Source organism: Electrona antarctica (genome assembly GCF_951216825.1).
Source record: "Electrona antarctica genome assembly, chromosome: 6".
NCBI classification, from domain to species: Eukaryota; Metazoa; Chordata; class Actinopteri; order Myctophiformes; family Myctophidae; genus Electrona; species Electrona antarctica.
The window spans coordinates 10,317,851-10,335,645 of NC_136811.1; the positions used below are offsets into that span (position 1 = coordinate 10,317,851).

The 17,795-nt window shown below is 39.7% G+C and overlaps 1 protein-coding gene across 1 annotated transcript; it reads right to left on the reverse strand.

The window, feature by feature from the left end:
* Positions 1 to 5,177: 5,177 nt before the first annotated feature.
* Positions 5,178 to 7,639, reverse strand: hoxa11b (homeobox A11b). Its single transcript, XM_079502680.1, has 2 exons — positions 6,878 to 7,639; positions 5,178 to 5,420 (listed from the first exon to the last, which is right to left on the reverse strand). Exons 1-2 carry the CDS (start codon positions 7,542 to 7,544, stop codon positions 5,188 to 5,190), a joined length of 900 nt encoding a protein of 299 aa, XP_079358806.1. The 5' UTR covers positions 7,545 to 7,639; the 3' UTR covers positions 5,178 to 5,187.
* Between the last annotated feature and the right edge of the window lie 10,156 nt (positions 7,640 to 17,795).

Below are 17,795 nucleotides of genomic sequence, written 5' to 3' on the forward strand. Positions count from 1 at the left end.
AAAGATGTCCCTAACGGTTGTTCTACATAACTTTATAGCCAATCTTACAGCACTGTAAAAATGTAAGGTACTCAGGGTGTCAGAGAAGCGTATGGCACATCAAAGACCCGAACGGTGCTCGTGCCTTTGATAATAGGGCTCTCAGCTCTCCCAAACCACTGTTTATAGGCTATTGCTCTGAGGAGCATTTGCAATAAAGTCTGGTGGTGTGTTGTGTTGTGCAATACAATGTACACAATATGCTTATCAAATGTGCAGCTTCAACTTTTACATTTGCATATGATACATTACAGCCTATAATTCAAACAAGTTCAATCCTATTGATTACATATTCATATAGTTTTTGCCTAAATCCGGCCGAGACTATAGGCTAGGCTATTGTCAATTTTATAACTTTTGTATTCTTTATTTATACTTACTACTTACACACACACACACACACACACACACATATATATATATATATATATATATATATATATATATATATATATATATATATATATATAGGCTATACATGTGCATTGCCGCAGCTTTGTGTGTGTGTGTGTGTGTGTGTGTGTGTGTGTGTGTGTGTGTGTGTGTGTGTGTGTGTGTGTGTGTGTGTGTGTGTGTGTGTGTGTGTGTGTGTGTGTGTGTGTGTGTGTACATTTTATACATGTAACGTGCAGATATGCCTAATTTGTGTTACAAATTGTTATATATATGCATACTTGCTTCTGCTTCTGAATTCTGATACAATGTTGTGATCACAGCTATATTCAATTATTTTAGCAACCATAGATATTTTATTCTCATATTATAGGTTAAATATTGTGATTGGTGATTGAGGGGCAAACCTATCCGCCTATCCGGATAACTGTCTCTTAATTACCAACGTATATTGCAGTGTTTACAAGGGCAGCTGACTGTAATCGCAAGCTAGACCATTCGATCAATAGTCCCACTATGCAACTATATATATGTTTATTGGGGATATCATGAACTTCAGCAGCACAGATCAAATTGATTATAACAAAACGCATATAACGATACAGGCATTTCTTCTTCTGGGACAAATTCAGCAATGTAAATATTGTGAATATAGTGACGCAATTGTGAAGCAAATTCACATATACGAGGGTCTAGTTTGAGAATTCAATAATCATTTTATTTCACGAGGGATATACGAGAACATGCCTCTTTTAAGGAAAGGCACATCAAATATACCGTGACTGTCGGATTCGGTTTAGGATATAGGATTAGGCCTATACGCCCTTCTAGATCTCATATTTTTGCTCAATAAAGGCATCTTCACAACACACACACGTGCGCGCGCGTGCACACACACACACACACACACACACACACACACACACACACACACACACACACACACACACACACACACACACACACTCACACACACACACACACACACACACACACACACACACACACACACACACACACACACACATCATGTCTATCTATCTATCTATCTATCTATCTATCTATCTATCTATCTATCTATCTATCTATCTATCTATCTATCTATCTATCTATCTATCTATCTATCTATCTCTTAGGCCTATCAATGAAAATTTGAACGCAAATCTTCGTTTTGTTTTTGTTTTCAATTCTCGCAGGTCGCATATTCTTCTCAACAGCCCGAGAAAGTCGCATATAAACACATTTCAGAAAAGAAAATAATGTGCTTCTCTTCTCAGTGCTTAATCAATACCGTCCGTTTTCATTCTGGTATATGCTGTGTTTTTGATTGATTGATTGAAATATGTATTAACAGTTTGCAGAATTACAGTACATTTCAAGCACAAACTCAATACAAAGACTGTTAACTGTGTGGACGACCCAATTAAGCATTACACTTGTTTACAAGAGGGTCCACCTTGTTAAATTCATCAAAACATTTAGAGACGTACAAATAAACACTTCTATATAGTCAAAGAACAGAACAGGAATTCATCATAAAATCGTGTAAACGAACCCTTAGGGTTAGGCCACGTTGTATGTTATATTCTAGTTTAGCTTCTAAGACTATATTAATGTGTTTAAAAATATATAGTTTGCAAATGTTTTGAATGTCCACATAATAGGCCTATAATTTTCGACTGAACAAAATATGTAGTGTAATGTATTATTTGTCTGCTTTATATTCACCAAAGGCAATATGTCTAAAAGGCAATACGGAAAATTACATTCAAAAGGCTATATGGGCTAATTGGCTATACTTTTAATAATTTACACCTGAACCAATACTATATCCGCGCATGCAGCCAGGCTGTCTCCAAAGCCTATAATGGCTTGATGTCGAAAACTGCAACGACTTGCTACTTTTGGCTCATGTATCCCGTGGTAAAAGATATACGGGTATATATGCTGTCTTTATAACGCGCACAAACTCTCGTATAGCTTTTATTTTATTTTATTTTATTCCCCTGAAAAAAAATGGACAGCTTATTTTTCCATTTCCATTTCTTCTCTTTATCTGTGAACCGCGCGCGCACGTACACACACACACACACACACACACACACACACACACACACACACACACACACACACACACACACACACACACACACACACACACACACACACACACACACACACACACACACACACACACACAGCATGGCATATTATGCCCTAATATAGAATCTCAATATTGTTCTCACCCCAAAAGCTATTTTACTCGCATAGTATTTGGATAGGCAGTTAAACATCATATTTATATAATAATGTTATTATATTGCTGTTAATTCGACATTTATTTGGATAAGCAGTTCAATTATAGTTCATTATATATAGCCTAAGTATATATAATAGGTTACTTCGACATTATGCCATATAGAGTATACTAATAGAGTATACGTTTTGGCGTAATAGTGCTATTCCTATCCTATAAGAACACTTGTTGCAATATATTTGTCATATAGCTAGTGCACATATAGCTTGCATGTTTGTAAACAATTACCATGCCCTAACGCCTTTACAGACACAATGTTATGTTTAATCTGCTTAACATACTAGCAGTCTATAATTAGGGTAGAGTTCCGTTTCAATCAATAGTGTTTCCAGGCAATCCACGTGTATCGTGTAAGGCCCTATAGCCTATATATTTCTCCAACATAGGCCTAAATTAGCAAAACAAAAAAAAAGAAAAATCACAAAGATGTGATCAAGTCGTCTAGTATACACCATATAGTTTACATGCACTTGTTTAATCTTACCTGAATAGTGAAATCCTCCGGCAGATTATTTTGCTGGAACGATGCTTCAGTTTCAGCGGCAATGACATTGATCTGAGGAGCGCCACCCAGTGGAGACAAACAGAAACAACAACCAACCAACCAACCCATGCACGGACAGTGGAGCCTAATGGCAGAACTGCTGAATAGGCGATACTATTCCTTCCTTCCACCACCACCACCACCACACCACCATCACAGTATGATGCTGGAAGCAAATGACGCCGGAAGGTCCGCGGACACCAAGCTTTCAGTGCTTCCAGCCGTTGTTTTCGGCCCCTTAGTCACAGTTAATAACCTTGGTTCTCAGACAGTTTATGGCACTACACTCCAAATGCTCCAGACGAATGCGCACTTTTATGGCCAAGTAGCTGGAGCAACTGGGAGGATGTGCCACAATCAAAGCGGAATTCCTGTGCGCCTTAACACAGGATGGACATTGGACGGGGATGAGTGGCATTGCTTACTTGCCCTTGTCCATGTGTAGGCCTAGATACTATAGCCGTGGGCCTAATAAAAGATTGTCCTTTTTCCTTCTCGCGTGCTGGCATTGGATCAGGGTGCACATTTGAGTTGGCCTTTAGTTTTTCAAAAACAACCATCGAGGCCGTATACGTATATATATACACAACGGGTGGTCAAAATGTTTAAGCGCTGCATTTCGACTAAAGTCACGACTTTGGGAAAAGTCAGCCTGTCCACCATTATAAATGAATGTCCTTCAAAGTCTTTGTAACGGATATGATTGTAAAATGATTGTAGCAGATCTGGTTTCCAGTCAATGGAAATAAAAAGTGATAGGCCAATATATCACACATTTGATACGACGTATACGTCGCATATGCAAGGAAATATAGGATTAGGTATGGGCTATATTTGGTCTAGATCTGCGTTATTTTTAAGTTAGACAATCAAAGTATAGCCTATATCTTCAGATTTGAGGTTAAATATATTTGTCACTTTAACCTTGAGAATTTGCAAAGATTACAAGGCTAAAGTGTCCAAACACAATGTCACAGTATAGCATATTAGCGTATAGGCATTTCTTTCTATTCAACTTACATATTTGGGCAACTATTCTATTTTAAAGTCAGTATATAGGCCTATAACCCAGTTTTATATCAGTAAGCACACACACGTTTTGTCAGACTTCAAATAAATGTTTGTATTTTCACAATGAATTGAATGATTCGTGAAAAGAGGAGAACAAAATAGAAAATAAAAATATTATAGCAACAATCTTGTGCGTGCGTAAAATTGCGGCAACCATTTTCATTTTGAGGGGAAAATGGACGGTCCAAACATATAATGTGGCGAGAAGTGAACACGGTTACAATATCTTTGTACTAATATAGCCTACATCAAAGGCTATTAATATAGGCTTCAACCTTCCACGTGGACTTTGAATTTGGGGATTGACTCCATCGCTGATTGGTATAGGGGGCGTGCGAAATACAACAACAACAACAACAATAAAATAATACCCTATAATAATAACAATAACAACAATAATTAATAACCATATGTGTCTATACCAAATAATATTCTTTAAATACTACAGTTTAAACACTTTCAACATGAAGTCCCTATATATTTTGGGCATGTCCATTAACTATAGGATCCCCTGCACCCCCCCTCAACACCATTTTTCTTTTTGGCAAAAAAAACAATAATAATTGCAGATCAACAATGCGATGCGACACTATGTGAGCACATTCGCCGTGTCTCAAATATAAGGACCAGGTCCAGAAATAAACCATTGATTAAAAAAAAAAAAAAAAAACTATAAACTTCAAAAACATCTTCTTAACTTGGCCTCAGGTAAAATAGCAGATATGCCTATATAGCCCTCATTAGGCTGCATGCCATTTATGCCATATAGTCTTGTATGTCTGTTTGTTTGTGTGTTCGTCTGTCTGTTTTGTCCAGTATTTGCTCACAGAAGAGGGTTCGTGTGGTAATACTGTAAGCGGTCCCTGTTGAGTTTCTTCTCCTTCATGCGCCTGTTCTGAAACCAGATCTTCACCTGGCGGTCCGAGAGGTGCAGCATCCTGGAGAGCTGCAGGCGCTTCTCCTTGTTGATGTAAACGCTGAAAAAGAACTCCCTCTCCAGCTCCCTGATCTGATATTTGGTGTACGGGCATCTCTTCTTGCGTGTCCGCTGTCCGCCTGCATGGGTGAAACACAAAGGCGCAAGCATGAAGCCATGAAGGGCGCATTATTATTATACGTGCACTGCATGCGCAAACCCGAGTGCATGCAAAAAATCTGAACTGTTGAAAAAATAAATACATAATAAGTGTTGAAATATAAATAAATAAAAGTGACAAAGGACAAGGAATAGCTATGCAGCTTTCGCGAAACCCTTCGTAAAATGTTGAATCCGAGTGTCGGCATGATATGATGTGACGTGAAACTTATGTGTATACGCCAGTTTCTTGAGTTTACAATTTTGTTATAATATCATACATCACTTTGATTTGAAATGAATCCGCATTCTTGAAGTGTGCAGGTTGGTTATAGTATATATGTGTTGCTTCTGTGAACTCAGTTGTTGCATTACTCTGTTTACAGGTGGCCTGTGTTTGTAAACAAAGATTCAAGTGGCGCTATAGCCTATCTGTAAGTATTTATACAACAATGTACCTAACATGTGCTGAACATGTATGGATATGCTTGAGTATCAACTGCTTGGAATTGGCGGAACCTGCACAGTTAAACAACGTCTAAAATAGGCCCAATTATAGACCAATAACCATATAACTGCAATAATTGTAGGCTATCGGTGTAACATATAACCATAAAACTATAGGAAACAATAAACTATAGTCATACCTTTGACCTAAATTGAAGGTATGTAGATCTGTAACAAGGCATAGCCTATATCAATCATATATGGGCTCACTTGCTTGCATCAAATTAATGCGTCAATTAGCAATAATAATCAGCTGCGCGTTCAGTGTTGTGTTGTTTTAATGTCTGGTATAGGTATAGCCTATTGCTTTTTATCTCAAGGAACGGAGGCCAAATCGATGCTTCTTTTTATTGCAATAAATTGTTCACGCCTTACAAATCCAGCGATTTTGCTACAAATTATGACACAAAATTGGCTTGTGCTACTCTGGCCGCCCATGTGTTTCAAGTAGAAGTCTCCACAAAGCCTATAAAAATAGAACCAAGTGGTTTGGGAAATATTCAACTCGATATGATGGACATTGCAAAATACAAGAATACCAGCTGCATGTTTAAAATGTATCAGATATGTTTTGGTTAATTCAAGACAAGAGCCATTAACATGAAGGGCATGCAGACAAGCTTGAAGCCCATGGCTGCATGTGTGCAGACTATAGTGGCCCACGTCTTCTTCACGGCCAATTTCAATCCCAAGCACGTGATCTTGTCGTTTATAACAAACTTTTGTTATAGGGTAAATCTGCAGGCCCTCTATAAATCTCATGTGCTTATAAAACAGCATATAAAAACCTTTTATAACAGCGGCGCCTTCGTTTTCCCTCTTTACATAGACCTACAACAACTATAGCTGCACACACACACACACACACACACACACACAGTCACACACACACACTAACAGGCTCAGCGGGTCTCTGTAGGCTCATACTTACTGCTGCTTTTGGGGCATTTCTCGTCATTGTTGCCGGTGGACGACTTGGGGCTGCAGCAGCTTTCCTCGCCTCCTCGTGTCGTCTCCTCCGTGTCCCGAGACTCCCGACACGTGTCTGAACCTGGAGCCGGAGCCGGGCTTATTTTAGCGGCGGCGTGTCTGTCCCTGTCCTGGTCCGACGAGTGGTCGCTGCCGCTCGGCGTGGTGTTCTCCGCTGCGCTCGCGTACGCGTTGTCGAAGAACTGGTCGAACGCCTGTGGCAGCACCCCGTTTCTGCCGACGCTGCTGCCATAGAAGCTGGACACCGGGTTGCTGGGGTTGGAGTGGCACGCGCTGCTGCTGGAGCTATTTTTCGCGAGTATTTCCCCCAGTGAGGTCTGGCTTGTTGTCATACAGTCCCTGTGCATGTAGTCCTCCGTGTAGCAGTGCGAGAGGCTTCCCCTGTGGTGCCATTTACTGGAGCTATCAATGCCATAGTCCCTAAAAGCCCCGTCTCTAACGGACGGTACCTGTGCCAGAGAGGATTGGTACGAATATGTCATAGGGCAAGAAGCCTGGCTTTGGCTTAAGTAATGGGGGAGACTCGAGAAGTCGGCTCCGGAGACATAATACGTGCAGCTGCTGGGCAAATACATGTTGGACCCGGGGATTCGCTCATCAAAATCCATATTCTGTAGTAATTCGCCGTGCGTCTATCAATCCTCGCATAGTTCCTCCGTGGCGCTGCGCTCTCAGCCACTTTGAGGGCAGATCAGTGGAGCAGAATTTCTTAGACGTAAGCTGACGTGGGAGATCCATCTCTATCCATTCCTGAGGGCGAAAGCCATGTGACCATGGGCACAAACTGACAGATACGCCTCAACGATGCCGAGGCTATATATGAGCCAGTGACTTAAGAACACAGACCAGTCCAAGGCTATCCTGAGAGGAAAATTTGACAGGGGATATTTTTACCTCAATGCTAGGGCTTAAAACATCAATTGAAACACTGTTTAGTTTCATTTAGGGTAAGAGCAACTTTTGAGTGATGATATTATGCAAATCTCCGTTCATGTATAGCCTAATTTGCAACATGCAAATATAGGAAAAAACCCCGCAAAGAGCAGAAAATGAGGTAGGCCTATACATTTCACAACTTTACGGTTGTTAATTTCTGGCCAAATTGGCAAACCAACGCACCATAATATAGCTTTCACGCAAAAAGCCGACTTCAAATCCAACCCCTCACCTTAACCCTAACCTTAACCCCCCTTCAGAGGGACCTTGAGCCATATAGCCTTGAATGGGAAAAGCACTCTGTTTGGTCATCTATCTTTTTTTATTTTGTTTTTATACTTTGCGTCTTCTCCGAAAGGTCATGAGTGGACCTTTCGCGATCTAAGCTGCAATATGGTGATATTTGATACGCATTTGTTTTATCGGCAAGCATATAGGCAAGTGTAACGCAATAGGCCAGGCGGCAACATGACCGCCCATTAAATAATTTAGATATAGGTATTTTATTTCTACATGAAGACTTGTTATTTAAGCATTTTGTTCTATTTTTGTTTAATTTTTGTTCTATTTTTGTCTTATTTTGTCCTACCGCTAAATCTGAACCTTTTCATGAAACTGATACCACCACGCATTAGCCATAATGTGGTGCAATGCGGTGGTATTGGCTAAAGCTAAAGGTAACCCTTGAATAGAAAAAGACAAACCCAAATACTTACGGCTAAAATTCCTGCTTTATTTGGCTACTACGCGTGTTTAGGCGAACGTCAGTGGGCCTGCGCCTTCGCACGGTCCACATGAGAGTCCATTTGTATACTCTCAAGCAAACCAACACTGTGGATTTTCTGTGTTGGACCATTTGAGAAGTTCAGTGAAACCATACCGTGTTGACTTCTCGCATGAGCAGGTTACACACCAACTAACTATGCCCCATGTCCGTTATATGGGAAATTATGTTTCAACGATACGTTAAAGGGGGCGACCTTAAAAGGCTAGGATTATTATTCGTGTCAGGAATTTTTTCATGGGCGTGAAAAGTAAATAGTATAGCTAGAATACGTTGTGCTTTCTCGAATAAGTCACACACTATAGTCTAGGAACCCCTATGTGTTTCAATGGTGCGTCCAAGGTTACACATTGCACGCGCGAGGTAATATAATCATATAGCCTTAACCTTTTTCATTTTTCATTTCATTGGGAAGAAAAGAAAAATAAATAAATAAAAAGCAAAACTCCTCGGTTCATATAACTTTCTAACATTACAGTAGTGTTTTGCAGGCCTACTTGTACTCCGCATGTGGGCCGGATGAGGCTGACTGTACTCTGTGAACATGATTAGTGACGCTCGGAGCCCGCGTGACGAAGCACGCAATTATGGGCCAGCGCATATAACACCACGGTGTTGATAACGTTTAATGCAAACGTGTTAGGGCCTGTTTACAGGCCGTCAATAATCAGGCGATTTCTGAATGAAGCGGAGTGAGGCTATATTAGATCTATTGGTCTAGGCTTTTGCACTGTCGTGCACACTGTCACAGCTTGTATATAGGCTATATATTTGGCAAACAAAGCTATATTCTAGGGTTAAGCATGTGTAGAGACGTAGAGTAGAATAATATAGGCCGAATTTATTTCCATTTGTCATCGCTTCTTAAAGTATATGACCACATGGGATATTTGGCCATTTGGTATGCCGGTTAGTGCAAAAATGCTGCTCATGCAGCGCATCTGTCATAGCAGGATATACTGTAGCCCAACGTGATGTGGACTATAGTCTATTAGCCAAAGATGGATGTTTGTCACCTGCTGGAAACACAGGTGTTGCATATAGTTCTTATACTCTGCACTCACTGGTGTCGCTCGCCAAAAACAACAGATATCTAAAGCATGTTAGCTCGGTTGTCTTTTTTAACCATATAGGCTACCTGCCAAAATGCAACAATAAGCTTTTTTTTTTTTTTTTTTTAATAACGCTGTATACAATATTACTTAGAGACTTTTTGATATTCTAATAAATAGCACGAAGAAAGTATAGGCCGACGCCAGTCCCTGTTTCCGTGCAGGGTGTGAATATTTGAATTAATTCGTATATAAACAAACAAACTTGGGCCTTCTCCGCCTGCAAATAGCTTAGCCCGCCGGGTTCCAGATAAACATATAGGCCTAGCCTGGTCAAAGTCAAAGAGCACGTATATAGGCCTAGTTTAAAATATAGTCAAATTATTCAACTCGACCAATGTTAAGTTGCAGTTATCTGAGATTTGTTTTGAGAAATGTGAGCATGAATTCGACCACATTAATCCTGGCGTTATAGGCTATGCGCGAACATATAGGCCTATAGCATATCTCTAAGCTCAATGGCATGCATGACATTGCAAAGCACGCGAGCTTGTAGATCTGTTACTTTAGCTATTTGTCATTTAATATGAGTCTATGACGAATAGGAGTTAAAATGTTTAATGTGTAGCCTATGGACCTCGTTTTCTATTGGCAAACGATTTAGATCTGATTCATTTGTCGAGTAATTTATAACCCAAAACAAGTCGTGGTTATATGCAGGTTATATGCAGGTATGTGTTTGTACTTTGTATTTTGGGGGAGTCAAGTGATAAAGGAAAAACACAGTAAATCCTATAGTGTTAATTTTAACTTATCCGCGTAGGCTATACATTTACATTTTACTGTGCGGGGTTGGAATCTCACGCCATTCTAGGCCTTCAGCAACAACCCCAAGCAATTGCATCATGTTTTACTTTAACATTTGTTTGGTGAATATACAATTATTAACATTTTTTGAAGGGAACAGCCTTACGAATGTCCTTGAAACAGAGGAGTGGATTGGTTTGTTTATGAATCTCGCCAAATGCTATATAGCCTAAGATTCTTCGGATTTGTTTCTGTCACACCATGATAATAATGCTACTTTTCTAAATGAAGGCAGATTTAGAAGATTTGCACTGCAGGAGTATAGCCTATCAACATATAATATTTCGAAACGGCTCTTGCCAAAACAACAAAACGAAAATATATAGGCCCCACACGTGTATAGCTGCATCGTGTTAATGCACATGTGTATAACTCTATAGTGAAAAAGAACATAATACATTGATGTTCAGATATATAGACTATAATAAAGACATGTGCACCACATTTATTATAGTAGGAATAAGAAGCACCCGGGCGGTAATACCCATTGTAGCGAATGGGTTCCCAATGCAGACTAAAGCTTGGTTCTTGAATAAACGGGTTTTGAATAACACCTCACATTATTCTAGAAAAATAACATGCAAAAACATGCAATTATACAAATGTCTGAAGAAGATGAAGATTTATGAGAAAAGTTATGATTGAATGTAATGTGTCAAATCTTTGTCAAATCGACATGTCAATTCTGCATGCACGAACATAGCCTGCAGACAGCTAAAAGTGTTTCCTGTCGTTTCACCATCACCATATAGTATAGCCTAAACCCCCTGAGGCTCCACCATGGTTCCATTTGTATACACTCTTCGGGGTAAAAATAAAATGAACACAGATTTCCACTGTATAGTCACGAAAACCTGTATAGTGTAGCTCACTCAAAGCAAAATGTATACAGGCTTATATACGCCAATACGGACAATAAAAGAGTTAACGATGAACCAAATTAATAGAGCATCATGATTCGGGTTTTTTTGTTTACACATTTTTCTATAATATAGAGCAATTCGTAAACAAAACAACCGAATCACTGATGATTCTAATTTGTAAACCATCTGGTTCTAATCTATAGAATCAGATGGTTTAAAAATTAGTCTATGGGCTATAGACATGCCTTGACACGAATGCAAATAAACTAGAATGTATACAATTATAATGCTATGTGACTTTCTGCATGTCTTTAGGGTAAATGATTGATTTTGTGTTCAACCTATACTCGTTGCTAGAGTGCATGTTTGTTCAGTAACAGGAGTCTCCATGACCATGTGTCTCAGCCATACTAAAATATGCATTTGCATACAGGGATACCAATTTGAACCAATCAGGATATAGCTATAGAGAAGGATACAGATTAAACGAGTGGAATTGTAAGTGTCATCTCCTGCACGCACGCACGCACGCACGCACGCACGCACACACGCACACACACACACACACACACACACACACACACACACACACACACACACACACACACACACACACACACACACACACACACACACACACACACACACACACACACACACACACACACACACACCTATAGTCCCAAGGCCAGACGCCAGCCAGAGGATCTTGACTGTGACCTGTGACGTCATCAACATGCATCCGGATCCGGAGCTGCTGCATAAACAATGGGAGGAGAGTGATTTTGTGGTTTGACGCACATGTTAGAAATGTATGAGTTATGAACCCGAAGAAATAGGCCCAAAATAAAGAACATCTCTCAGTGAAGCAGTTCTGTGAACTTCTGTCATGCATGGATAGATTCCATTCTTGGATTGGTCTGAGTTGTTCACAAATAGGCCTATTGCCTTGGTCTGACCGCTTTAATAACTATGGTTTACTAATGATATAGCTAGCTATTGTAAAATGGAATATATGGCCATAAAAACCTTGAAATTACACTATAAATAAGCTTTTGTCCCCACAAAATGTCCGCAACACAAACATTAAAAGTTAAATGCCATTGACAATGAAGGGAAAATGTACGTCATCTTACCCACATTGCGTCTCATATTTGCCATCGACAATGAAAGGAGAAATTAGATCAAACGTCTGCCAAATATGACGTAAATTTGTAGCAACAGGCAACAGGCATTCTGATTGGCCAGTAGCCTATGAGCTGATGATGTACGGATAAGAGCGCCCCTCACTTCACACGGGTGTGATTTTTATACAACTAAACAGTAGCCTATACTTTGTCTACACTGCGGAATTGTTGATTCATTGGTTAGACGCAACATACTTTCAAAGGGCAAAACTTAAGTAGCCGTAAATGTGACCCCACTCCCCATCAGGCACTATATTATTCCACTCCGAATTCCGAAACCGAATTATGTAGCCTAATAAAGTCCAGATTTGGTGCATGAAGAGAAGACAGATCATGACTCAGAAAAGTCAGAACAACACGCACACGCACGCACGCACGCACGCGCACACACACACACACACACACACACACACACACACACACACACACACACACACACACACACACACACACACACACACACACACACACACACACACACACACACACCTGCCCTCTGCACTATCACGCTCAAATTGCACCTTTTCTAAACTAATTGTATTGTATACATGGAACATCAACATAGCCTCAAATTGTACCTTCTAAACTAAACTGTGTTGTATATAGGGAACTGTGAAGTCTGGGAGAACATGTACATATATGTTACTATATTTTTTTAGCACTCTTCATTCTATCCCTTTTTGTTTGCTGGCTTGCTGTGTTTTTTGTTGTTTGAATATTATCTATGCCGCTGCATTGTTATGCTATCTATGCCGCTGCATTGTCTGTGTAGGAAGCCAAACAAAAATAAGTTTTACTCTTATGTACCTGTACACAACAAGATGTAACAATAAAGTCCGACCTTGAACATATTGATGAAGTGAATTTAAGACTCTCGGAGGATACTGTCTGTCTGTCACACACTGACACACATCGTAGAAGAGTTCCAAATTCCAATTACTGGTCTAACTTTAGACTATACAGGCCTATACAGGCTATACTGTCTGTAATGTATAGTCTTTTATTAGTATAATCGTTTAACTGAACATATAGGGACGCATCCGTCTTGTGTTCTATTCAGCATTCAGTCTTAATGGTTGGATCTGATTGTTTTCACCATTACCTTTAGTTCAGGTTCCCAAAGTGGGTTCCGGGGATCCCTAGCGGTCCTTGAGAGAGTTCCAGGGGGTCCCCGCAGCATGGACCCTTATGTGTCTGTAACTCAGAGAGGAACCAAATGGACCCTATATAGGACCCTACGGGTCCTTTTGGTTCCATTTGTACACTCTCAGAGTTAAATTTTGATTTTTACAAAACTTTGATTCCCAGAGATAGATACCTTTAAATGGGGGTCCGTAGCCTATTGCATATCAATTGAAATTAAAATGGTTGAGAATCACTGCTATATAGAGCCGTAAAAATCTTCTCTCATGGGGGTCCCTGACATATCTTTTCAAATGGGGCCCCGCGGGCTAATAAGTGTCAATTTGGGGGTCCTTGACGTGAAAAAGTTTGGGAACCACTGCTCTATAGTTCATAAATTACCCCCCCCCCCCCCCCCTCATTGTCTGTATGGGATAATTGGAGTGTAGCCTATTCAAATGTTGATATTTTGAATTATCTAATTCTTTACTGCGGGTTCTTGAAGTGTTGTTATATTTAAACGTTCTATTAATCAATTATAGTCAGGTAAGTAAGTTGAAACACATTCCTTTGAAGACATTTTATTTTCATCCCTATGTATTTTGGCGTCATTAGGCTATAGTCAAACTAGCCTATAGTCAAAGTTTAAGTCAATTTAGTAAATCAGACATTTTCGCTAACTATGGCTCAATTGTTTATGTGTCTTGAAGGTACAAACATTTGTTTATTTTTCTTGATATACCAAAAACAGAGACTCCTGCAGGCTGAAAGAGGTTAATACGGCCTAATAACAGTGCTTGATCTGGGGCAGACCTTATGCAAGAGACAACACTGTCTATTACACCTTCTCGACGCTAGATGCCACCATGCACGCGCTGCATTATGTGCAGGCCTTCTGTATCGAATGGTGCTGCCTGCAAGTCAGTGTCTCCTCCAGACAGGTATATATAGCAGGCAAAAACAGCATATAATCTAATAATGGAAATGAGCATAAATTAATAGGAAAACGAGGGAAAACGAGGCTTTTCCCTGCACACCAATCCTAATGTGATAAAGGGCCTATAGTAGACGAAAAGTCGAATGTCAAACGGGGAGCGATAAAACGCGCCTATAGTTCATTTTCAATGAGACCTGCGATTTTGCTCGGAGAAGTCGCGGTGCGACAACGCAAGCGTATTTACGTGAGCGCGGTCCCGTGAATTTGTTGCGCGTGCTCGTTACGTGCACACGCCCGCGACTCACCAGACCTGGATTCTGTTTAGCTTTTTTTTTTACGCTTGCGTTGTTGCGCCCCTTCTTCAACAGACCTGGCTGGAGGAGACCTGTGTTGATCCAGGCAACAACAACGCCTGCGTTCCTCGCTTCACGTTTGTACAAGGCCCTAAAACACACACGCACGCACGCACGCGCGCACACACACTCACACACACACACACACACACACACACACACACACACACACACACACACACACACACACACACACACAGGCATAAGATGGTCTGTCCCATGTGAGGCTGATGTGATGATGGCTTTAACTTTCTCTGCGTGCACACACAGATGCAAATGTTTCTATGTTGCTATATGAGTATACTATAGAGTAGTAGTAGGACTAATATGTTATTTTATCTAACTCGAGTCTCACACAAATGGATCAAAGGAAAGATTAGGAATGTCAATAGGCTATACTGAGCAATACACAACAATCCTCAGTGTGTCCATTTAACTAATAGGCTATAGGCTACTGAGCAATACACAACAATCCTCAGTGTGACCATTTAACTAATAGGCTATAGGCTACTGAGCAATACACAACAATCCTCAGTGTGACCATTTAACTAATAGGCTATAGGCTACTGAGCAATACACAACAATCCTCAGTGTGACCATTTAACTAATAGGCTATAGGCTACTGAGCAATACACAACAATCCTCAGTGTGACCATTTAACTAATAGGCTATAGGCTACTGAGCAATACACAACAATCCTCAGTGTGACCATTTAACTAATAGGCTATAGGCTACTGAGCAATACACAACAATCCTCAGTGTGACCATTTAACTAATAGGCTATAGGCTACTGAGCAATACACAACAATCCTCAGTGTGACCATTTAACTAATATGCTATACTGAGCAATACACAACAATCCTCAGTGTGTCCATTTAACTAATAGGCTATACTGAGCAATACACAACAATCCTCAGTGTGACCATTTAACTAATAGGCTATACTGAGCAATACACAACAATCCTCAGTGTGTCCATTTAACTAATAGGCTATACTGAGCAATACACAACAATCCTCAGTGTGTCCATTTAACTAATAGGCTATACTGAGCAATACACAACAATCCTCAGTGTGTCCATTTAACTAATAGGCTATACTGAGCAATACACAACAATCCTCAGTGTGACCATTTAACTAATAGGCTATACTGAGCAATACACAACAATCCTCAGTGTGTCCATTTAACTAATAGGCTATACTGAGCAATACACAACAATCCTCAGTGTGTCCATTTAACTAATATGCGCATTGTCTGATTTCACATATAGTGGAAATAAGCTATTATATTATGCATATGCGTTATATAATGCATGTTTTATAATGTAGCCTAAGCCTACCTGAAATTTAACATTTTTGGTATGTGCAAAATAAACGACAATAGCCATACGCCTTGAAAACGAATTAGGCCTATTATATTAACTATTTACCAAGAATCCTGGATTGACCCAAATTGGGCGTTATATATATTTGGTATAGATCCTATTCATGAATATAGCCTATTTGAAGACAATGTGCAAACTGTTTTGTAAACGAAATCTTCAATTAGACTATTATTATTCAATTAACTACTGGCATGCCAATTGTTCACGCTTAACACAAATATATTTATTTTTAATTGATTTGTCAAAATTACGAGAAATATTCTCATTCTTATTTCAAGCCAACTGAAGAAAAAAAAACAGTTTCTTCAAAATGTTTTGAAATTGAACAAACTTTCAGTTTTATTGGAATCATATCTGTTAATTACAATGTATCTTTATTGGCCTATAGTAATGGAATATATAGCCTTTTGAACACCTGTAGGCTGCTATACGCCTATTGTTAGGCTACAAATACATTGTGATTCTTATAAAGTTAGAGCAGGTATAAGCTATTCAATAGGACTGAGTCAGTCTATAGAAAATTGTTGAGTTTCTGAATTTAATCTCCACAAAGATCATCACTCACTCGTATATATAGCGCTTGCCTTGGCCCCTGAACACATACTATACTATAGCCTGTTTCGAACCTATAATTTTCAACATGTAATGTTGTGCAGTCTGCTTCCATCTGCGCTGACTTTATGCATGTGTAGGCTATTGCCTGCTGAGGGCATTAACTTTGAAGAACAGAACAAAGGGCCAGCCCCAGGGAACGTGATGGAATAGATTTAGCAACACAATTGCCTATATACTATATCGAACCATCCATGCCCAATACACTTGCACAGAATAGAATAGATTATAATATAGAATAGGCACACGCTTAAATAAGTCTGCTGCCAAGTGCCAATCATCACCATGCTTAGTTGAATCAAGTGCATGCTGTCGATTAAATGCGGACGCTGTGTTGACACACATTCGTCGCTAGATGGCGTCATAAAGGTCCTGGTGAGGGCTGCATGAAACGAGAGCACCCAATAGTCGAGATGGCAAGTATGGCTTCTCTTGGGCTACTGTATTTATTTACAGCTAGCAATATTTAATTTGATGAGGGCTGCCCATCCCTTTAGAATGCTAAATATAGCAAAATCATTCATTTTTATCACGATGCAAAAGGTGAGTGAATAGCATAGCACAATGTTGGGCTATAAAGGAGTCTTTGAAAACATTTATTGGGAAATATTGGCTATTGCAGTCAGAAGACGGGAAATGAGTATAGCTGCATTCACATATAGTATTTACATATTTAAATAGACTTGCATGTTCAATATTTTCAAAGAAATAAGTGACAGAAAGGTGTTTCAATGCCACTTCACACAGAGGGCGTATAGGCCTAT

What these genes read in the sequence shown, in the direction of transcription:
- hoxa11b (XM_079502680.1), bottom strand. Translation starts at nt 7,544, where the DNA reads ATGGATTTTGATGAGCGAATCCCCGGGTCCAACATGTATTTGCCCAGC. An exon ending in GAAATGCCCCAAAAGCAGCA is followed by an intron (nt 5,421 to 6,877) that starts GTAAGTATGAGC and finishes TCACCCATGCAG; the next exon opens with GCGGACAGCGGACACGCAAG.